Here is a 22,110-nt window from a genome sequence, read left to right on the forward strand (position 1 = left end):
AAAGATTAGGATGAACACTTATAGATTTGAGATCCGCAGTTTCTTTGCTAGAGGATTCACCTATATTTTTAGGAACATACATAAGCTTGGCAATTTTAGTCGGAGGACTTGGAGTATTCTTTATGGAAGAAAAAGCGGTTCCCAAGTTGGTAATGATACCCTCAAGTTTATCGATTCTAGTGGAATCATGATTTATTCTTTCATTAACTATAGGTTCCTTCTCTTTAATATTTTTCAAAGTTACTCCTACTTTAGATCCATATTGGGTAATTTGGTTATGGATCTTTTTATCGAAATTTTCAATTAACTCAATGATAGCAACTTTATTTTCAATAATTCCAAGTTTTTGCATTACATGCTCCAAAGTTAACATAGTTCCATTAACCAAAAGAGGTGGTGAGCCAAACAAATCTATCATAGCATTGTAAGAATCAAAAGTGTGGCTACCCAAGAAGTTACCTCCGGTAATGGTATCAAGGATATATCTGTGCCAAGGAGTAACGCCTACATAAAAATTGCGAAGAAGAACAGAAGTAGATTGCTTCCTGGTAGATCTATTTTGAGCATTGCAAATTCTATACCAAGTGTCTTTTAGATTTTCTCTCTCCCTTTGCTTAAAATTTAGAACTTCATTCTCGGGAGACAACGGAGAAGATAGAGGACTCGCCATAACGACAAGCAAACAGGGAACGGGCAAAAAGAGGCAAATAGAGAAAGAGAGGGAGGATAGAGAGAGAGAGAGGGCGAATAAAATGACAAGGGTGAAGTGGGGCAGAGGAAAACGAGAGGCAAATGGCAAATAATGTAATGCGGGAGATAAGGGTTTGTGATGGGTACTTGGTATGTTTGACTTTTCCTTAGACCTCACTGGCAACGGCGCCAGAAATCCTTCTTGCTACCTCTTGAGCACTGCGTTGGTTTTCCCTTGAAGAGGAAAGGGTGATGCAGCAAAGTAGCGTAAGTATTTCCCTCAGTTTTTGAGAACCAAGGTATCAATCCAGTAGGAGGCTACGCGCGAGTCCCTTGCACCTGCACAAAACAAATAAATCCTCACAACCAACGCGATAAGGGGTTGTCAATACCTACACAGTCACTTACGAGAGTGAGATCTGATAGATATGATAAGATAATATTTTTGGTATTTTTATGATAAAGATGCAAAGTAAAATAAAAGACAATGAAAATAACTAAGTAATGGAAGATTAATATGATGAAGATAGACCCGGGGGGCATATGTTTCACTAGTGGCTTCTACCAAGAGCATAGGTATTTTAAGGTGGGTGAACAAATTACTGTTGAGCAATTGATAGAATTGAGCATAGTTATGAGAATATCTAGGTATGATCATGCATATAAGCATCACGTCCGAGACAAGTAGACCGACTCCTGCCTGCATCTACTACTATTACTCCACACATCGACCGCTATCCAGCATGCATCTAGAGTATTAAGTTCATAAGAACAGAATAACGCCTTAAGCAAGATGACATGATGTAGAGGGATAAACTCATGCAATATGATAAAAAAAACCATCTTGTTATCCTCGATGGCAACAATACAATACGTGCCTTGCTGCCCCTACTGTCACTGGGAAAGGACACCGAAAGATTGAACCCAAAGCTAAGCACTTCTCCCATTACAAGAAAGATCAATCTAATAGGCCAAAGCAAACTGATAATTCGAAGAGACTTGCAAAGATAACCAATCATACATAAAAGAATTCAGAGAAGATTCAAATATTGTTCATAGATAAACTTGATCATAAACCCACAATTCATCGGTCTCAACAAACACACCGCAAAAGAAGATTACATTGAATAGATCTCCACAAGAGAGGGGGAGAACTTTGTATTGAGATCCAAAAAGAGAGAAGAAGCCATCTAGCTAATAACTATGGACCCATAGGTCTGAGGTAAACTACGTACACTTCATCGGAGAGGCTATGGTGTTGATGTAGAAGCCCTCCGTGATCGATGCCCCCTCCGGTGGAGCTCCGAAACAGGCCCCGCGATGGGATCTCGTGGATACAGAAAGTTACGACAGTGGAATTAGGGTTTTGGCTCCGTATCTGATCATTTGGGGTATGTAGGTATATATAGGAGGAAGAAGTACGTTGGTGGAGCAATAGGGGGCCCACGAGGGTGGAGGGCGCGCCTGGGGGGTAGGCGCGCCCCCTACCTCGTGGCCTCCCTGTTGGTTGCTTGATGTAGGGTCCAAGTCTCCTGGATCTTGTTCGTTCCAAAAATCACGTTCCCGAAGGTTTCATTCTGTTTGGACTCTGTTTGATATTCCTTTTCTTCGAAACCATAAAACAGGCAAAAACAACAATTCTGGGCTGGGCCTCCGGTTAATAGGTTAGTCCTAAAAATAATATAAAAGAGTATAATAAAGCCCAATAATGTCAAACCAGTAGATAATATAGCATGGAGCAATCATAAATTATAGATACGTTGGAGACATATTAGATAAACTTCTGATGAAATTCCAATTTCAATCGCTTATAGTCCCATGATCCCATATCATCACATAGCCTATACCATATCAATGCATCTCCCTTCAAAGATAAAGGGAAGACCTTCTTCTTGATAACATCATCGGGCATATCTGCAAGCTTAAATAATCCACAAACTTCATCTACATAGGTTAAGTGTAAGTCGGGATGCAATGTTCCATCTCCTGCAAAAGGATTAGCTAGCAGTTTCTCTATCATACCCGAAGGAATTTTGAAGTAAACATTTTCATTTTCACTAGGTCCAGTAGGTTGAGGAGCAACTATTTGCTCTACTGGTCAGGGTGAAGATACTCCGAACAAGCCCCTCAAAGGATTACTTTCCATAGTAATAAGTGACAGTAAATTTCAGCACACCATATAAATTTTTCCTTACCAAATTCCACCTACCAAAGGCGCTTTGATGACCCACAAGTATAGGGGATCTATCGTAGTCCTTTCGATAAGTAAGAGTGTCGAACCAAACGAGGAGCAGAAGGAAATGATAAGCGGTTTCCAGCAAGGTATTCTCTGCAAGTACTGAAATAAGTGGTAACAGATAGTTTTGTGATAAGATAATTTGTAACGAGCAACAAGTAACAAAAGTAAATAAGGTGCAGCAAGGTGGCCCAATCCTTTTTGTAGCAAAGGACAAGCTTGGACAAACTCTTATATGATGTAAAGCTTTCCTGAGGACACATGGGAATATTGTCAAGCTAGTTTTCATCACGCTCATATGATTCGCGTTCGGTACTTTGATAATTTGGTATGTGGGTGGACCGGTGCTTGGGTGCTGCCCTTACTTGGACAAACATCCCACTTATGATTAACCTCTATTGCAAGCATTCACAAATACAACAAAAGTATTAAGGTAAACCTAACCATAGCATGAAACATATGGATCCAAATCAGCCCCTTATGAAGCAATGCATAAACTAGGGTTTAAGCTTTTGTCACTCTAGCAACCCATCATCTACTTATTACTTCCCAATGCCTTCCTCTAGGCCCAAACATGGTGAAGTGTCATGTAGTCGATGTTCACATAACACCACTAGAGGGGAGACAACATACATCTCATCAAAATATCAAAAGAATACCAAATTCACATGACTACTAATAGCAAGACTTCTCTCATGTCCTCAGGAACAAAAGTAACTACTCACAAAGCATAAACATGTTCATAATCAGAGGGGTATTAATGTGCATATAGGATCTGAACATATGATCTTCCACCAATTAAACCAACTAGCATCAATTACAAGGAGTAATTAACACTATTAGCAACCTACTAGCACCAATCCCGGACTTGGAGACAAGAATTGGATACAAGAGATGAACTAGGGGTTTGAGATGAGATGGTCCTGATGAATATGTTGATGGAGATTGCCCTCTCCCGATGAGAGGAGCGTTGGTGATGACGATGGCGATGATTTCCCCCTCGGGGAGGGAAGTTTCCCCGGCAGAACAGCCCTGCCAGAACCCTAGATTGGCTCCGCCAAGGTTCTGCCTCGTGGCGGCGGAGTTTCGTCCGAGAAGATGGCTTATGATTTTTTTCCCATCGAAAGAGTCCATATAGCAGAAGATGGTCACCGGAGGGCCACTAGGGGGCCCACGAGGTAGGGGGCGCGCCCCCACCCTCGTGGGCAGGGTGTGGCCCCCCTGGTGAAGTTCTTGCGCTCAATGTTTTTTATATATTTAGAAAACATCATCCGTGAAGTTTCAGGACTTTTGGAGCTGTGCAGAATAGGACTCTAATATTTGCTCCTTTTCCAGCCAGAATCCCAGCTGTCGGCATTCTCCCTCTTTATGTAAACCTTGTAAAATAAGAGAGAATAGGCATAAGTATTATGACATAATGTGTAATAACAGCCCATAATGCAATAAATATTGATATAAAAGCATGATGCAAAATGGACGTATCAACTCCCCCAAGCTTAGACCTCGCTTGTCCTCAAGCGAAAAGCCGAAATCGAAAAATATGCCACATGTTTAGAGATGAAGGTGTCGATAAAAATAAAATACGGACATGAGGGCATCATGATTATTCTTAGAGCAACAACTTATATAATTCTTGTCATATGATATCTTATGCTAGAGTAATAATTCAATCACAATATCAAGTATGAATCGTAAACTTCATTCAAAACTAACAAACTATAATCTCGGTCATTAAGGCAATTGCAATTTATCATAACATAGGAAAGAGTCAATGTATAAGAGCTTTTTAGCAAGTCCACATACTCAACTATCATATAGTCTTTCACAATTGCTGACACTCACGCAATACTTATGGGTATGGAGTTTTAATCGGACATGGAGAAAGATAGGGGCTTATAGTTTTACCTCCCAACGTTTTACCTCAAGGGTAATGTCAACAGTAATAGTTCATGAAAACCCACATCCAATTAGCCATATATACCGGGATCTTTCCAACATATTGTGCTTGCCAAAGGATAAAATGTAAAAAGGAAGATCACCATGACTCTTTCGCAGAGGGAAGCAGAGGTTGTCATGCGCTTTTATGGTTGGATGCACAAAATCCTAATGTGAAAGAACACCACTTTATATTGCCACTTGTGATATGGACCTTTATTATGCAGGCTGTCGCTTTTATTACTTCCATATCACACGATCGTATAAAGCTTATTTCTACCACAACAATCAATCATACATATTTAGAGAGCAATTTTTATTGCTTGCACCGATCACAACTTACTTGATGGGTCTTACTCAATCCATGGGTAGGTATGGTGGACTCTCATGGCAAAACTGGTTTAAGGGTATTTGGAAGCACAAGTAGTATCTCTACTTGGCACAATGAATTTGGCTAGCATGAGGGAGAAAGGCAAGCTCAACATGTTGGAGGATCCAAGACAATACAATTTATCTCAGATGTAAGAAAACATAACCCATTATGTTGTCTTCCTTGTCCAATATCAACTCTTTAGCATGTCATATTTTAATGAGTGCTCACAATTATAAAAGATGTCCAAGATAGTATATTTATATGTGAAGACCTCTCTTTCTTTATTACTTCCTATTAATTGCAACGATGACCAAAACTATGTTTGTCAACCCTCAATAACTTTTATTCATCATACTCTTTCTATGTTAGCTCATTACTCTCCATAAGAGTCACATGATCTCTTTGTTTCTTTTTATTTCTTTCTCTTTCCCTTTATTCACTTAGGATCATGCCAAAATAATCAAGCCCTTGACTCAACACTAATCTTTATTATATAGCTCACGGACTCGGTTACATAGAAGGATAATAAAGCAAAACTCACAACTAGATCATACTAAGAACTTTTATTCTACTAGATCAAAATATTACCAAAAGGATCAAACTAAGAAAAACGATAAAGATAAAAGTGATGGTGATACGATACCGGGGCACTCCCCAAGCTTGGCAGTTGCCAAGTGGAGTGCCCATACCAGATACTCAATTCTTCTTTGTTGGTGAAGAAGGTGGGGATGTTGATGATGGATAGTCGCACATCGAGCGTAGGAGGTCTTCTAACTTGCGGATAATGCCCTTGAGTGCGATGATATGCTCCTTCAACAAAATATTTTCACGTGTGAGATACTTATTTTGTATACGAGCTAACTCAATCATCTTGAAAGCTTCGATTTCTATTGGGGTAAGAAGATTATGATTCAGTTGAAGGGTGTCTTCTGTTGCTGGAACTTGGTCCTCCATGGCCTTCTTGATCCCTTCATCCTTGTTGATCTCCATAGGTTCTTCTCTCTTCAGCTCTATCTTCATTAGCCAAGCATCATTGCCCTCAGGTTGTAAGAGGAGGGAGACAACATAGTGCCTGGCCTTGACAACCCTGACAGAAACAGCTCGAAACAAAAACAAGAGGATTTTGCATGATACAGGAGTCAAAATCTCCAGGAGATTATTTAATGAATTTTTACCGACCAAAATACGTGTCATGCAAGAAAACGGAGTCCGGAGAGCACATGAGGTGCCCACGAGGTAGGGGGCGCGCCGTCCACCCTCGTGGAGCCCTCGTGTCCTTTCTGGACTGCTGCTTATTTTTCTATTTTTCTAAATATTCCAAAACGAAGAAATATTGCCTTAAAATTGTTTTGGAGTCGGTTTACTTACCGTACCACATACCTATTCCTTTTCGGAGTCTGAAGCGTTCCGGAAAGTGTCCCTTATGTATTCCTCCGGGGTTACGGTTTCAATAATATTGGTTTCAACATTTATGGGATTACCTGAGATATAATGTTTGATTCTTTGACCATTTACCACCTTCGGATTTGTGCCTTCGAAGTTGTTGATTTTTATGGCACCGAAACGGTAGATCTCCTCGATAACGTAGGGACCTTCCCATTTAGAGAGAAGTTTTCCTGCAAAAAATCTTAAACGAGAGTTGTATAGCAATACATAATCACCTACATTAAACTCACGCTTTTGTATTCTTTTATCATGCCACCTTTTAACTTTTTCTTTAAACAACTTGGCATTTTCATAGGCTAGGGTTCTCCATTCATCAAGTGAATTAATATCAAATAACCTCTTCTCACCGGCAAGTTTAAAATCATAATTTAGTTCTTTAATAGCCCAATAAGCCTTGTGTTCTAGTTCGAGAGGTAAGTGACATGCTTTTCCATAGACCATTTTATACGGAGACATACCCATAGGATTTTTATATGCAGTTCTATAGGCCCATAATGCATCATCAAGTTTCTTCGACCAATTCTTTCTAGACCTATTAACAGTCTTTTGCAAAATTAATTTGAGTTCTCTATTACTCAATTCTACTTGACCACTAGACTGAGGGTGATAGGGAGATGCAATTCTATGATTAACATCATATTTAGCAAGCATTTTACGGAAAGCACCATGAATAAAATGTGAACCACCATCAATCATTAAATATCTAGGGACTCCAAACCTTGGAAAGCTAATTTCTTTAAGCATTTCAATAGAAGTGTTATGATCAGCACTACTAGTTGGAATAGCTTCTACCCACTTAGTAACGTAATCAACAACAACTAAAATATGTGTATAACCATTAGAGGAAGGAAAAGGTCCCATATAGTCAAAGCCCCAAACATCAAATGGTTCAATAACAAGTGAATAATTCATAGGCATTTCTTGACGTCTACTAATATTACCAATTCTTTGACATTCATCACAAGCTAAGACAAACTTACGGGCATCCTTGAAGAGAGTAGGCCAATAAAAACCAGATTGCAATACCTTATGTGCAGTTCTATCTTCAGCATGGTGTCCTCCATAAGCTTCGGAGTGACACTTGCGTAGGATCTGTTCCTGTTCATGCTCAGGTACACAACGTCTAATAACACCATCTACTCCTTCTTTATAAAGATGTGGGTCATCCCAAAAGTAATGCCTCAAATCATAGAAGAACTTTTTCTTTTGCTGGTATGTGAAACTAGGTGGTATAAACTTAGCAACAATGTAATTGGCATAATCAACATACCATGGAGCAGTATGAGAAGTATTTATGACATTTAATTGCTCATCAGGAAAGCTATCATCAATAGGTAGTGGGTCATCAAGCACATTTTCTAACCTAGACAAGTTGTCTGCAACGGGGTTCTCAGCTCCTTTTCTATCAACAATATGTAAATCAAATTCTTGAAGCAAGAGAACCCATCTAATAAGTCTAGGTTTAGCATCTTTCTTTTCCATAAGATATTTAATAGCAGCATGATCAGTGTGAATAGTTACTTTAGAATCAACAATATAGGGTCTAAACTTATCACAAGCAAATACAACTGCTAAGAATTCCTTTTCAGTAGTAGCATAATTTCTTTGAGCATTGTCTAGAGTTTTACTAGCATATTGAATAACATTTAGTTTCTTATCAACTCTTTGTCCTAGAATAGCACCTACAGCATAATCACTAGCATCACACATAATTTCAAAGGGTAAATTCCAATCAGGTGGCTGAACAATAGGTGCAGAGATCAATGCTTTCTTAAGTATTTCAAATGCTTCTACACAATCATCATCAAAAACAAATGGTATATCTTTTTGTAATAAATTAGCCAGAGGCCGAGAAATGTTTGAGAAGTCCTTAATGAACCTCCTATAAAACTAGCATGACCAAGGAAACTTCTTATACCTTTGATGTCCTTGGGACATGGCATATTTTCAATAGCATCAACCTTGGCTTTATCAACTTCAATACCTCTTTCAGAAACTTTATGCCCGAAGGCAATACCTTCATTAACCATAAAGTGGCACTTTTCCCAATTCAGGACAAGATTAGTTTCTTCACATCTCTGCAAAACTCGATCAAGTTTGCTAAAGCAATCATCAAAAGAAGATCCATAGACGGAAAAGTCGTCCATGAAAACCTCACAAATCTTTTCACAGAAGTCAGAGAATATAGCCATCATGCATCTTTGAAAGGTAGCAGGTGCATTACATAAACCAAAAGGCATACGTCTATAAGCAAAATTACCAAAAGGGCATGTAAAAGTAGTCTTTGATTGATCTTTGACTGACACATGTATTTGAGAGAAACCAGAATAACCATCTAGAAAGCAAAAATGTGTATATTTGGGTAATCTTTCTAGCATTTGATCGATAAAAGGTAAGGGGTAATGATACTTTTTAGTAGCCTTATTTAATTTGCGGAAATCAATTACCATCCTATAACCAGTAACAATTCTTTGAGGAATTAATTCATCTTTGTCATTAGGAACAACAGTAATACCTTCCTTCTTAGGGACACAATGGACAGGGCTTACCCACTGACTATCAGCAACGGGGTAAATTATACCTGCCCCAAGGAGCTTTAGTATCTCCTTTCTTACCACTTCTTTCATTTTAGGATTCAGACGGCGTTGATGATCACGAACTGGTTTAGCATCTTCTTCCAAATTAATTTTATGTTGACATAGAGTGGGACTAATGCCCTTAAGATCATCAAGAGTATACCCAATAGCAGCACGGTGCTTCTTCAGAATTTTCAATAATCTCTCTTCTTCATGTTCTGAAAGGTTAGCACTAATAATAACAGGGTATATCTTTTTCTCATCAAGATAAGCATATTTAAGAGTATCCGGTAAAGGTTTAAGCTCAAACACGGGATTACCCTTGGGCGGAGGAGGATCCCCTAGGATTTCAACAGGTAAATTGTGTTTCAGAATAGGTTCCTGTTTAAAGAATACTTCATCTAATTCTATTCTTTCATTCATAAACATATCATTTTCATGGTCTAGCAAATATTGTTCTAAAGGATCACTAGGAGGTACGACAATAGAAGCAAGACCAATAATTTCATCTTTACTAGGTAATTCTTCTTCACGGTGTTGTCTAATAAATTTAGAAAAATTAAATTCATGAGTCATATCATCTAAACCGACAGTAACAACATCTCTTTTGCAATCTATGGTAGCATTAACAGTATTTAAGAAGGGTCTACCAAATATAATGGGACATAAGCTATCTTGTGGGGAACCAAGAACAAGAAAATCAGCAGGATATTTAGTTTTCCCACACAAGACTTCAACATCTCTAACAATTCCCATTAGTGAAATAGTATCTCTATTAGCAAGTTTAATTGTGACATCAATATCTTCTAACTCAACAGGTGCAATGTCATGCATAATTTCGTTGTATAAGTCAATAGGTATTGCACTAGCACTAGCACCCATATCATATAAGCCATGATAACAATGATCTCCTATTTTAACAAAAATAACAGGCATGCCTATCACAGGTCTAGGTTTATCTGTATCACGGGGTTTAGCAATTCTAGCAGTTTCATCACAGAAATAAATAACATGCCCATCTATATTATCAGACAAGAGATCTTTAACAATAGCAATATTAGGTTCAACTTTAACTTGCTCAGGAGGTGTATATGTTTTAATATTGCTTTTACGAACCACAGTTGAAGCTTTAGCATGATCCTTTATCCTAACAGGGAAAGGTGGTTTCTCAACATAAGAAGTAGGAACAATAGGATCATTATAAGTAATAGTCTTTTCTTCAACTTTAATAGGTGCAGCTACTTTTACTTCTACGGGAGGATGATATTTAAACCACTTATCCTTGGGGAGATCAACATAAGCAGCAAAAGATTAACAGGAAGAAGCTACTATCTCAGAGTCAAGTCCATATTTAGTGCTAAATTTACGAAAAATATCGGTATCTATAAAAGATTTAACACAATCAAAACTAGGTGTCATGCCTGACTCCTTACCATTGTCGAGGTCCCAATCTTCGGAGTTGCGTTTAATTCTTTCCAATAAATCCCATTTGAATTCAATAGTCTTCATCATAAAAGAGCCAGAACAAGAAGTATCAAGCATGGTGCGATTGTTATCAGAAAGCCGAGCATAGAAATTTTGAATAATCATTTCTCTTGAGAGCTCATGATTGGGGCATGAATATAACATTGATTTAAGCCTCCCCCAAGCTTGAGCGATGCTTTCTCCTTTGCGAGGCCAAAAATTATATATATAATTGCGATCACGATGAACAAGATGCATAGGATAAAACTTTTGATGAAATTCCAGTTTCAATCGTTTGTAGTTCCAAGACTCCATATTGTCACATAGCCTATACCATGTCGATGCATCTCCCCTCAAAGATAAAGGGAAGACCTTCTTGTTAACAACATCTCCGGGTACACCTGCAAGCTTAGATAATCCACAAACTTCATCCACATATATTGGATGTTCATTAGGATGTTTTGTTCCATCTCCTAAAAAGGGATTAGCTAGCAGTTTTTCTACCATACCCAAAGGAATTTCAAAGCAAGCATTTTCATTTTCAGTAGGTTCAGTAGGTTAAGGAGCAACTCTTTGCTATACTGGTCGGGGTGAAGATACCCCGAACAAGCCCCTCAGAGGATTACTTTCCACAGTAACAAGTGACAGTAAATTTCAGCACACTATATAAATTTTTCCTTACCAAATTCCACCTACCAAAGGCGCTTCACTCCCCGGCAACGGGCCAGAAAAGAGTCTTGATGACCCACAAGTATAGGGTATCTATCGTAGTCCTCTCGATAAGTAAGAGTGTCGAACCCAACGAGGAGCAGAAGGAAATGATAAGCGGTTTCCAGCAAGGTATTCTCTGCAAGTACTGAAATAAGTGGTAACAGATAGTTTTGTGATAAGATAATTTATAACGAGCAAAAAGTAACAAAAGTAAATAAGGTGCGGCAAGGTGGCCCAATCCTTTTTGTAGCAAAGGACAAGCCTGGACAAACTCTTATATGATGTAAAGCGCTCCCGAGGACACATGGGAATATTTTCAAGCTAGTTTTCATCACGCTCATATGATTCGCGTTCGGTACTTTGATAATTTGGTATGTGGGTGGACCGGTGCTTGGGTGCTGCCCTTACTTGGACAAACATCCCACTTGTGATTAACCTCTATTGCAAGCATCCGCAAATACAACAAAAGTATTAAGGTAAACCTAACCATAGCATGAAACATATGGATCCAAATCAGCCCATTACGAAGCAACGCATAAACTAGGGTTTAAGCTTCTGTCACTCTAGCAACCCATCATCTAATTATTACTTCCCAATGCCTTCCTCTAGGCCCAAACAATGGTGAAGTGTCATGTAGTCGATGTTCACATAACACCACTAGAGGAGAGACAACATACATCTCATCAAAATATCGAACGAATACCAAATTCACATGACTACTAATAGCAAGACTTCTCACATGTCCTCAGGAACAAAAGTAACTACTCACAAAGCATAAACATGTTCATAATCAGAGGGGTATTAATGTGCAAATAGGATCTGAACATATAATCTTCCACCAAGTAAATCAACTAGCATCAATTACAAAGAGTAATCAACACTACTAGCAACCTACTAGCACCAATCCCGGACTTGGAGATAAGAATTGGATACAAGAGATGAACTAGGGTTTTGAGATGAGATGGTGCTGATGAAGATGTTGATGGAGATTGCCCTCTCCCGATGAGAGGAGCGTTGGTGATGACGATGGCGATGATTTCCCCCTCCGGGAGGGAAGTTTCCCCGGCAGAACAGCCCGGCCAGAACCCTAGATTGGCTCTGCCAAGGTTCTGCCTCGTGGCGGCGGAGTTTCGTCCGAGAAGATGGCTTATGATTTTTTCCCATCGAAAGAGTCCATATAGCAGAAGATGGTCACCGGAGGGCCACCAGGGGGCCCACGAGGTAGGGGGCGCGCCCAGGAGGGTAGGGCGCGCCCCCACCCTCGTGGGCAGGGTGTGGCCCCCCTGGTGAAGTTCTTGCACTCAATGTTTTTATATATTTGGAAAACATCATCCGTGAAGTTTCAGGACTTTTGGAGCTGTGCAGAATAGGTCTCTAATATTTGCTCCTTTTCCAGCCAGAATCCCAGCTGCCGGCATTCTCCCTCTTTATGTAAACCTTGTAAAATAAGAGAGAATAGGCATAAGTATTGTGACATAATGTGTAATAACAGCCCATAAATGCAATAAATATTGATATAAAAGCATGATGCAAAATGGACGTATCACGCTTCACTCCCCGACAACGGCGCCAGAAAAGAGTCTTGATGACCCACAAGTATAGGGGATCTATCATAGTCCTTTCGATAAGTAAGAGTGTCGAACCCAACGAGGAGCAGAAGGAAATGATAAGAGGTTTTCGGCAACGTATTCTCTGTAAGCACTTAAATTATCGGTAACAGATAGTTTTGTGATAAGGTAATTGGTGACGAGTAGCAAGTAGTAAAAGTAAATAAGGTGCAACAAGATGGCCCAATCCTTTTTGTAGCAAAGGACAAGCCTGTACAAACTCTTATATGATGTAAAGCGCTCCTGAGGACACATGAGAATTATTGTCAAGCTAGTTTTCATCATGATCATATGATTCGCGTTCGGTACTTTGATAATCTGATATGAGGGTGGACCGGTGCTTGGGTGCTGTCCTTACTTGGACAAGCATCCCACTTATGATTAACCCCTATTGCAAGCATCCGCAACTACAACAGAAGTATTAAGGTAAACCTAACCATAGCATGAAACATATGGATCCAAATCAGCCCCTTACGAAGCAACGCATAAACTAGGGTTTAAGCTTCTGTCACTCTAGCAACCCATCATCTACTTATTACTTTCCAATGCCTCCCTCTAGGCCCAAACAATGGTGAAGTGCCATGTACTCGACGTTCACATGACACCACTAGAGGGATGACAACATACATCTCATCAAAATATCGAACAAATACCAAATTCACATGACTACTAATAGCAAGACTTCTCCCATGTCCTCAGGAACAAACGTAACTACTCACAAAGCATATTCATGTTCATAATCAAAGGGGTATTAATATGCATAATGGATCTGAACATATAATCTTCCACCAAGTAAACCAACTAGAATCAATTACAAGGAGTAATCAACCCTACTAGCAACCCACAGGTACCAATCTGAGGTTTGGATACAAAGATTGGATACAAGAGATTAACTAGGGTTTGAGATGAGATGGTGTTGGTGAAGATGTTGATGAAGATTGACCCCCTCCTGATGAGAGGATCGTTGGTGATGACGATGGTGATGATTTCCCCCTCCTGAAGGGAAGTTTCCCCGGCAGAACAGCTCCGCCAGAGCCCTAGATTGGTTCCTCCAAGGTTCCGCCTCGTGGCGGCGAAGTCTCGTCCCGAAAGCTTGCTTATGATTTTTTCCTCAACGAAAGACTCCATATAGCAAAAGATGGTCATCGGAGGGCCACCAGGGGGCCCACGAGGCAGGGGGGCGCGCCCAGGGGGGTAGGGCGCGCCCCCACCCTCGTGGCTGGTGGCCCCCCTCTGGTACTTCTTGCGCTCAATATTTTTTATATATTCTGGAAATAACTTCCGTGAAGTTTCAGGACTTTTGGAGCTGTGCAGAATAGGTCTCTAATATTTGCTCCTTTTCCATCCTAGAATCCTAGTTGTTCACTCTCCTTCTTTCGGAGCAGGCCTTTCTTGAGCCCAATCAACTCGGTGATATCATGGGAAACCTCCAAGTCAACCCTCAAGGTATGGATCAATGGTCTTGGAGACATGGCAAGTCTCTGAATATACTGCTAAAAAAGTACTACACTTTTTTCATCAGCCAACTACAACCAACCCAGTATTGACTTGGACATGGAAGAGTTGTTGCACCATGTCAATCAAGATGTTTGTTTGACTGGTAATTATGGACAGAGTTAAAACCAAAGATATGATACAAGGTAGACATTGGAGAATTGATGATGGCCCACAATGTGTCTTGTGCCCAACTTTTGCCTTAGAGGATAGAAATCACCTATTTTTTCAATACTTTGGTGTGAGGATATGGAACTATCTGCAAATTTTTTGTCCGAACAACCAATACATGGTGCAAATTGCCATTGGTACAAGGAAGGACTTTAACAAACCGTTCTTTTCAAAGGTAGTCTTTCTAGCCTGGTGGATTATTTGGAAGATCAGAAATGACAAGGTATTCAGACACATCATGCCATCCTTTGGCCATTGGAGAAGTGGATTCATCCATGACATCACATTGCTCACACACAGGAGAAGATGCACTCCATAGATGGACAAATTTTTACTCCTTAGGTTTTAGAGGTAGTTTGCTTTCTGTTTCCTTTTTCTTTTATAGTTTTGTCATTTTTTTGTTCCTCTTCTTGAGGAACTTGCACAATAATATTCTTTGTTCTTTTATCAATAAAATGTTGTTGGGTGTAAGCCCTGTAGTTTCCATGGTAAAAAAATCATGATGAATGGCATGCTTGCCATCACAAGGCCACACCTTTGCTGAATTTGGTCCTTTGGAGGGAGTCTATTCGAATCGAGTTGCCATAGAAAGATGTTGGTTATGAGTCGAATCAACCAGTTTCAAACGTCACGAAAGTAGAGAAGCAACACTCTCTAACACAGTTGGGTGTAGTCGATTCGATATAGTAATAGCCACTTAGAGATGTCACTCAAGAGTTGGACCAGTCCAGTTGGGCATATGACTTCTTCCACTTCTATTCTAAAGTGTGTGTAAATTTTAACACTCCATCTGTTTTAAAATACTTCACACACTAATTTTTTTAGAACAAGCATTTGACCGCATTTACTCTGTTAGTATATATTTTATGCGAAACACAATTGATGTCCTTAAATCCGGATTCCAAACTGCCTGTTTGTAGTTACAATTTTGTCTCACAAAATTTACATATCAACAATGTAATTGACTGTCAAAGGCTTGTCCTAATAAAAGCAAATATGTGAAGTACTATTTTGAAATGGATCATTGGAAGATGAGATAATTGCACAAACCACCAACTATTGTTGTTGATTTTCCAGAGTACCTATTTTATGGTTTTGTTGCACAAAACACCGCATATTGGTGCAATATGTTGCAGCTAAGTATAATCCAGCATTTAGGTAGGTTTACATGGTTTGTGACAAGTGGATCTCATTGGTAAGTACATGGGTGGCAAAAAAATAGGCCGCATTAGTAGGCCAACTAAAAAAAACCTTTGGTCCAATTTTGTTGAAAATTTCCAGGATAAATATTGAGTACAGTATGATGGCGTCGTATCTTATGCATCCGGTAACCCTCGTGCATCCCTGTAGCCGGTCGTCCTCGTTCGTCCGATCCTAATCCTCGTCCTCCCGTGAGTTGGCTCTTATTTTGCAGAAAAATGCCCGCTTGTGCCCTTGTATTTAGACTCTCATCACAAATTTACCGTTATCTGCAATGTAATCTCCTTGATACATCTGACAACTTTTAGAAAATTCACACGTCTAACAAGGGCACAGGCGGGCGTTTTTCTGCAAAATAAGAGCCAACTCACGGGAGGACGAGGATTAGGATCGGACGAACGAGGACGAGCGGCTACAGGGATGCACGAGGGTTACCGGATGCATAAGATACGACGTCCAGTATGATTTACTATCTTTTTTCTTTTTACTAAAAATATTAAATTAAAAAAAGACAAGCTAACTAACATTCCCATGCTAATCTCGTCGATCGATGGCCTGCTTTTTTGTCATGCGTGCACTTACAAGCGGGATCCACCTATAAGAAATCAAATTAACATACCCATCGTTGGATTAGACCAAGCTACAACGGATTACACCAATATATGACGTTTTGTATGGACGTGGAGTATTTGCAACGAAAATTCCAGGAAGTTATTTTATCACGAAAATTTCAGTTTATTTACCATTTTTCTTCTTCAGATTTTACTGTTCATTAGGAAGTATGTGAGCCCGGGATCAAAAGAGCACTGTCGGTTTTGTACAACAAATCCATAGAATAGTTGTCTCCGTGCAAAATCATCACCAACAGTTAGTGATTCGTGCAATTTTCTCTTACAAGGAATTTATGTAACCCATGTGTCCCAAACAGGACCTTAAATGCGGTTCACTTTCAATGAGAATCTAAAAACCATCGACGAAAAGAGAGAGACAGAGAGGGGAGACTGGATCTGGTCATGTGGTCCGCACGTGGTGCCACCTCACCAGTCCCCCCTCCGCGAGCCAAACCGCTCGCTCCACTCCACCACCATTCGCACCCGCCTCCCGGTTTTGACGCTCTCTCCTCTCCCCATTCCACTACGCCCCGAACATCCCACCTCCTCCCGACACGCAACGACGGAACGGAGCCAATTTCCTTCCCCGCCTCCGGATGTCCCTGCCCCTGCCCCGTCCTCTCGTCTCTCGATCTGATCGAGGCCACGGCCCGGCGGGAATGGCGGCCGAGTCGTCGGCGGCGGCCGGCATGCGCAAGGCGCCCTCCATGGAGTGGCGCTGGGTGTCCGCGGGGGAGGAGGAGGACGACGAGCTGGAGGGCCGCGGGGCGGGGGGCCCCGCGGCCGTCGGGGCGGCGGGCCGGGGCGGCAGCTTCGAGTCCGAGTCCGAGGACGACAACGTCGACTACGAGGACGAGGACGAGGAGCAGAGGGAGGCCCGGCAGCGCCTGATCCGCACCGTGCCCACCGTCGACTGGTTCGACGTCGAGGGCAACGAGGTCTCCGGCGCGCAGCCGCTCGAGGACCCCGAGGTGAGCGCGCGCTCTGTTTCCCCTCCTGGTCTCGTGTCGTTCGATTGCGTATGCGGCGAGGTGTTCGACGCACGCTGCTCATGCCGCGCGCGTGGAATGCCGTGAGAGTGGTGACCAGACCACCGACCGGTGCGATTTTGGTTAGCTTCGGCGTTTGCCCATTGGATTGGAGAAGTGCGAATCTGCACATCCTTGTGGTTCAGGATGGCCGTGCTTGGATGAGGGGATGCATATGTTGCGTTCGATCAGAAACATCAATTGTTTTGTTCCTTCATCCAAATTTTGTTTGCATAACATTGTGACTGGTAATCAGGATGCGGCGGGAATGGTGATTACGTGCGCTCATGTTATTTGTGACCGTTTTCTTGTGCATAAATCGGAACAATAGTTATCAGATGAGTTAATTTCGTATCACTTACATGTAGTGCTGATATTTCTGCGACCCATCACCCACCCCAATCTGCTCATACAAGACATAACTTGTACATAAAAGTGAATCAGTAAACTGCTATACTAATCTTGCCGGAGACAATGTTTGCCTCCATCTGTTATGTAAATCAGACCACTTCTCTTCCATAAAAGTTTAGATTCTTTCGGTGTACGTTCAATGCAGGAACCTCTTCCAGCTCCGTGGGTGGTTAAAGCGAGAATACGGGCAATCATCAAATTTCAAACGTCATAATTAAAGATACCTTGTCCAACGCAAGTACCTCTTTCTAGGTGGTCTAAGAACTTATATAGGCACTTGTAGTCTCTCCAATGCAAAAGTCCATTCCTAGTAAAAAATTGTCTATGCTTGCTATCGAAGATTTAAAGCAGGTATTGAACAAATCTGCCCAACTATAAACTTCCAACATGAAAACGAGATTCCAATTCAACACCAAAGACCTCGAAGAGTCACATTTTCTCCCTTTCAAATTAGAGAATTCGATTTCTCCTTGAACATATTTTTTTGCTGGCAAGCTATCAGACCTCGGAGAGTCACATTTTATCCCTTGTTTCAAATTAGAGAATTGGATTTCTCCTTGAACATAATATTTTGGTGACAAGCTACACCCAGATGCATGCAAAGTTCCCTAGTAAAAAGGATGAATTCAAAGTGCTTAGTGATGCCATCTCAAGGCCCCCCTCCCCCTTACGACCTAATATTACCACCCTGCTGTCCTGCATAGCAAACAAAATCTTTTACTTTTTACCTTCATCATTCCAAGCAACCGCATTGCAGACAGTTCAGGGCATTTTCGATGCAGTAGTAGAATAGATGGGTGTTAGTACGAAAGCTAAAATTATAGGCTACTGTTATGGTTTTTAACAATTTATCAGGTCGGTGTGCGAATAACGTCACCTTTTTTTTCGAGTGACTTCATCTATTGAGTAACCATAACTGAAGTCATATCATCGGAAGAAATGTATATTTTCCCAGGAGGGAGATGTGTTTAATTATGAGATGAACCATAAGAGTTGAAAATTTCATCAGCAGAATATCTTTGTGGAGATCGATCTATGGGATAGTCTTTGTTGACAGTTGTATGAAATTAAATGCATGTAGATAGTAATGTCCTCACCGTTTAAATAAAGAATATATATTTTCTTATCATGTTTCCTTCATTATCTGGCGCATGGTTCAGTTATTTCATTTACATGTGCAGGAGTTTGATTTTGGCAGGACAGTATTTCTTGCTCTTCAGACTCTTGCTGTGGTTTTCGGAGATATTGGAATAAGTCCACTGTATACATTTGATGTCATGTTCAACAAGTACCCTATTCTTGAGGAGGAGGATGTTCTGGGAGCACTCTCACTAGTTCTGTATACTCTGATTTTGATGCCATTGGTGAAGTATGTCTTGGTTGTCCTTTGGGCTAATGATGATGGTGAAGGTATATTCGAGGTTGTGAATTGAGTTAATAAGGTAAAAAAAAATTATACAGGGATATGTTACAGGCTTAACATCCTTCAATTATTTTATGACTCCACAGGTGGTATATTTGCCATGTATTCTTTAATTTGTAGAAATGCAAAAGTGAGTCTCATTCCAAACCAAGTACAAGCTCAGCCTGAGAAGAGGATGTCAAGTTTCCGTCTCAAGCTTCCCACAGATGAGCTTGAGAGGTCCATAAAAGTAAAGGAGAAACTTGAATCTTCACTCATGATGAAGAAGTTACTTTTAGGCTTAGTACTATTTGGGACTGCCATGTTTATATCCAATGGAGTTATCACACCAGCAATGTCAGGTTTGTTTCTTCTTCTTGACACACGTTCAGTGGTACATCATAAAGAATTGAAGAACAAAACATGTTTATTTTCTTTACAAGTGTAGTTTATGCGGACTATTTTCCAATAATTTTTTATCATTGAATAGTGCTGTCTGCTGTCAGCGGCTTGAAAGTTGGGATACCAAAGGCCTCACAAGGTGAAGTTCCTTTTATTTAATGGAACAAAAGTAAGCTATTTATTTTATAATTTATGCTAGTTTCTCTTCCTAATTCCATCAAACGTTATTTGCAGATGTTGTGGTGATGATTTCAATTGCACTTCTTGTTGTCCTGTATAGTCTACAGAGATATGCCACTAGCAAAATAGGATTTATAGTTGGCCCTTGTTTGCTGATATGGTTTTGCTGTCTTGGAGGAATTGGCATATGCAATCTCAGTAGATATGGATCGGGAGCTTTTAAGGCGTTTAATCCTCTATACATTTTTTATTATTTTGGGAGGAATCCCTTTCAGGCCTGGCTCTCCCTTGCTGGTTGTCTTTTGTGTGCAACAGGTAAACGTCAGTTTACCTCTAATCAGTTAGTACCATTTGATTTGCTACACAACCTTATGTTCTTACTGTCAAAGTGCACCTCTTTCTTTTGATTTCTGTTGTGTACTTTGCTGGTGCGCTTTAACTTTGAGACAATTTTTATGATGTATTGGAAGGGGAGCCTTGGCACAGCGGTAAAGCTGTTGCCTTGGAAACAGCCTCTTGCAGAAATGTAGGGAAAGGCTGCGTACAATAGGCCCAAAGTGGTCGGACCCTTCCCCGGACCCTGCGCAAGCGGGAGCTACATGCACCCGGCTGCCCTTTTTTATTTAGATTGTCTGTTGTCTCACAATGCAGTCTGTTGGTTCAGAACTTTTTTTTTAAGTGTCTTGGTAAAAAAAAAAGAAACTGATTTGTTTACCAACTATACTGCAGGATCTGAGGCTATCTTTTCAAATCTTTGCCACTTTCCTGTACGATTTGTTCAGGTATTATCATTAGTTTATGGAAGTGTTACTTCTATTTTGAACTTTATGCAGATGATGTTCTATATATACCTAACATTTCTTATAAATTCTTAGTCATTCAGACTCAGTATTAGTTTTATATAAAATTTCAGATCTGCTTAATGTATCCACTACTCATCCACTCTTGATTATATTTATATCCAGCATGTTTCTCCTTTGCAGTTTATGTTTGTTCTTCTTGTTCTTCCTTGCCTTGTCTTGGCCTATTTAGGACAAGCTGCTTTCCTCATTGCAAACGAAAAGACACCTGAACATATCTTCTTTGCATCTATTCCAGGTAAGTTGGATGTGGCTGAATATGCCTGTGTTTTTCATTTTCTTATGAATGAACCCCATCAGCAGTTCTTCCATATGTGATGTGAATATTCTATTTGCGATTACTGACTTGTTACACTGTATTCTCTATGCAGGGAATGTTTTCTGGCCTGTTTTCTTGCTTGCTAATTTAGCTGCACTGATTGCCAGTAGGACAATGACGATTGCTATATTCCAATGCCTAAAGCAGTCCATATCACTTGGTTGCTTTCCTCGGCTCAAAATTGTCCATACATCTCGAAAATTTATGGCTAAGATATACATTCCAGTCGTAAATTGGTTTCTGCTGGCTTCCTGTTTGGGCTTTATTCTGCTCTTCCGAAGCACATCTGATGTCGGGAATGCATATGGTAATAGTATTGCACTGGATATGCTATTATGTTTAACTCCTGCTTATGCAATATGCTGTAATGCTTCAGTATTCTGCACTCTTACACTGTTCCATCTTGAACAGCCATAGCTGAACTTGGGGTGATGATAATGGCCACGGTCTATGTTACACTGATAATGCTTCTAATATGGGAAACCAATATTATTAAGGTCGTGTCATTCCTTATCACATTCCTATCCTTGGAGCTGATTTTCTTCTCATCAGCTCTGAGTAGTGTTGGGGATGGAGGTTGGGCACTGTTGGTCTTTGCATCTGGTCTTGTCATGATTATGTTCATCTGGAACTACGGAACCAAACTGAAGTATGACAGTGAACTCAAACAGAAGCTTTCAAAAGATCTAATGAGAAAACTGGGGCCCAACCTTGGCACAATGAGAGCGCCTGGACTAGGCTTGGTGTACAGTGAGATAGTGACAGGAGTTCCTGCAATTTTTGGTCATTTTCTGACCGCCCTCCCTGCTATCCACTCAATAATCGTATTCGTGTGCGTCAGGAATGTGCCAGTGCCTGCGGTTCCCCAAAGTGAAAGGTTTCTTTTCCAGCGTGTTTGTACAAGGGGCTATCACATGTTTCGCTGTATTGCCAGGTATGTACATGGACTCTAGTTGGTTAGGTCTATCTGAATTACAGGCACTGTTGTTTATTG

At 40.5% G+C, this 22,110-nt stretch overlaps 1 protein-coding gene across 1 annotated transcript in view; it reads left to right on the forward strand.

Moving 5' to 3' along the window:
- The first annotated feature begins 17,002 nt into the window (after positions 1 to 17,002).
- Positions 17,003 to 22,110, forward strand: part of LOC119356242 (probable potassium transporter 15) — a 6,975-nt gene continuing 1,867 nt past the window's right edge. The window contains exons 1-9 of the mRNA XM_037623173.1: positions 17,003 to 17,485; positions 19,135 to 19,363; positions 19,463 to 19,717; positions 19,846 to 19,896; positions 19,992 to 20,252; positions 20,667 to 20,719; positions 20,921 to 21,035; positions 21,169 to 21,423; positions 21,528 to 22,050. Of these exons, the coding sequence (XP_037479070.1) occupies positions 17,111 to 17,485; positions 19,135 to 19,363; positions 19,463 to 19,717; positions 19,846 to 19,896; positions 19,992 to 20,252; positions 20,667 to 20,719; positions 20,921 to 21,035; positions 21,169 to 21,423; positions 21,528 to 22,050 (2,117 nt within the window). The 5' untranslated portion in view covers positions 17,003 to 17,110. The remainder of the gene's footprint in view (positions 17,486 to 19,134; positions 19,364 to 19,462; positions 19,718 to 19,845; positions 19,897 to 19,991; positions 20,253 to 20,666; positions 20,720 to 20,920; positions 21,036 to 21,168; positions 21,424 to 21,527; positions 22,051 to 22,110) is intronic.

This window comes from Triticum dicoccoides, chromosome 2A, assembly GCF_002162155.2.
Source record: "Triticum dicoccoides isolate Atlit2015 ecotype Zavitan chromosome 2A, WEW_v2.0, whole genome shotgun sequence".
Lineage (NCBI taxonomy): Eukaryota > Viridiplantae > Streptophyta > Magnoliopsida > Poales > Poaceae > Triticum > Triticum dicoccoides.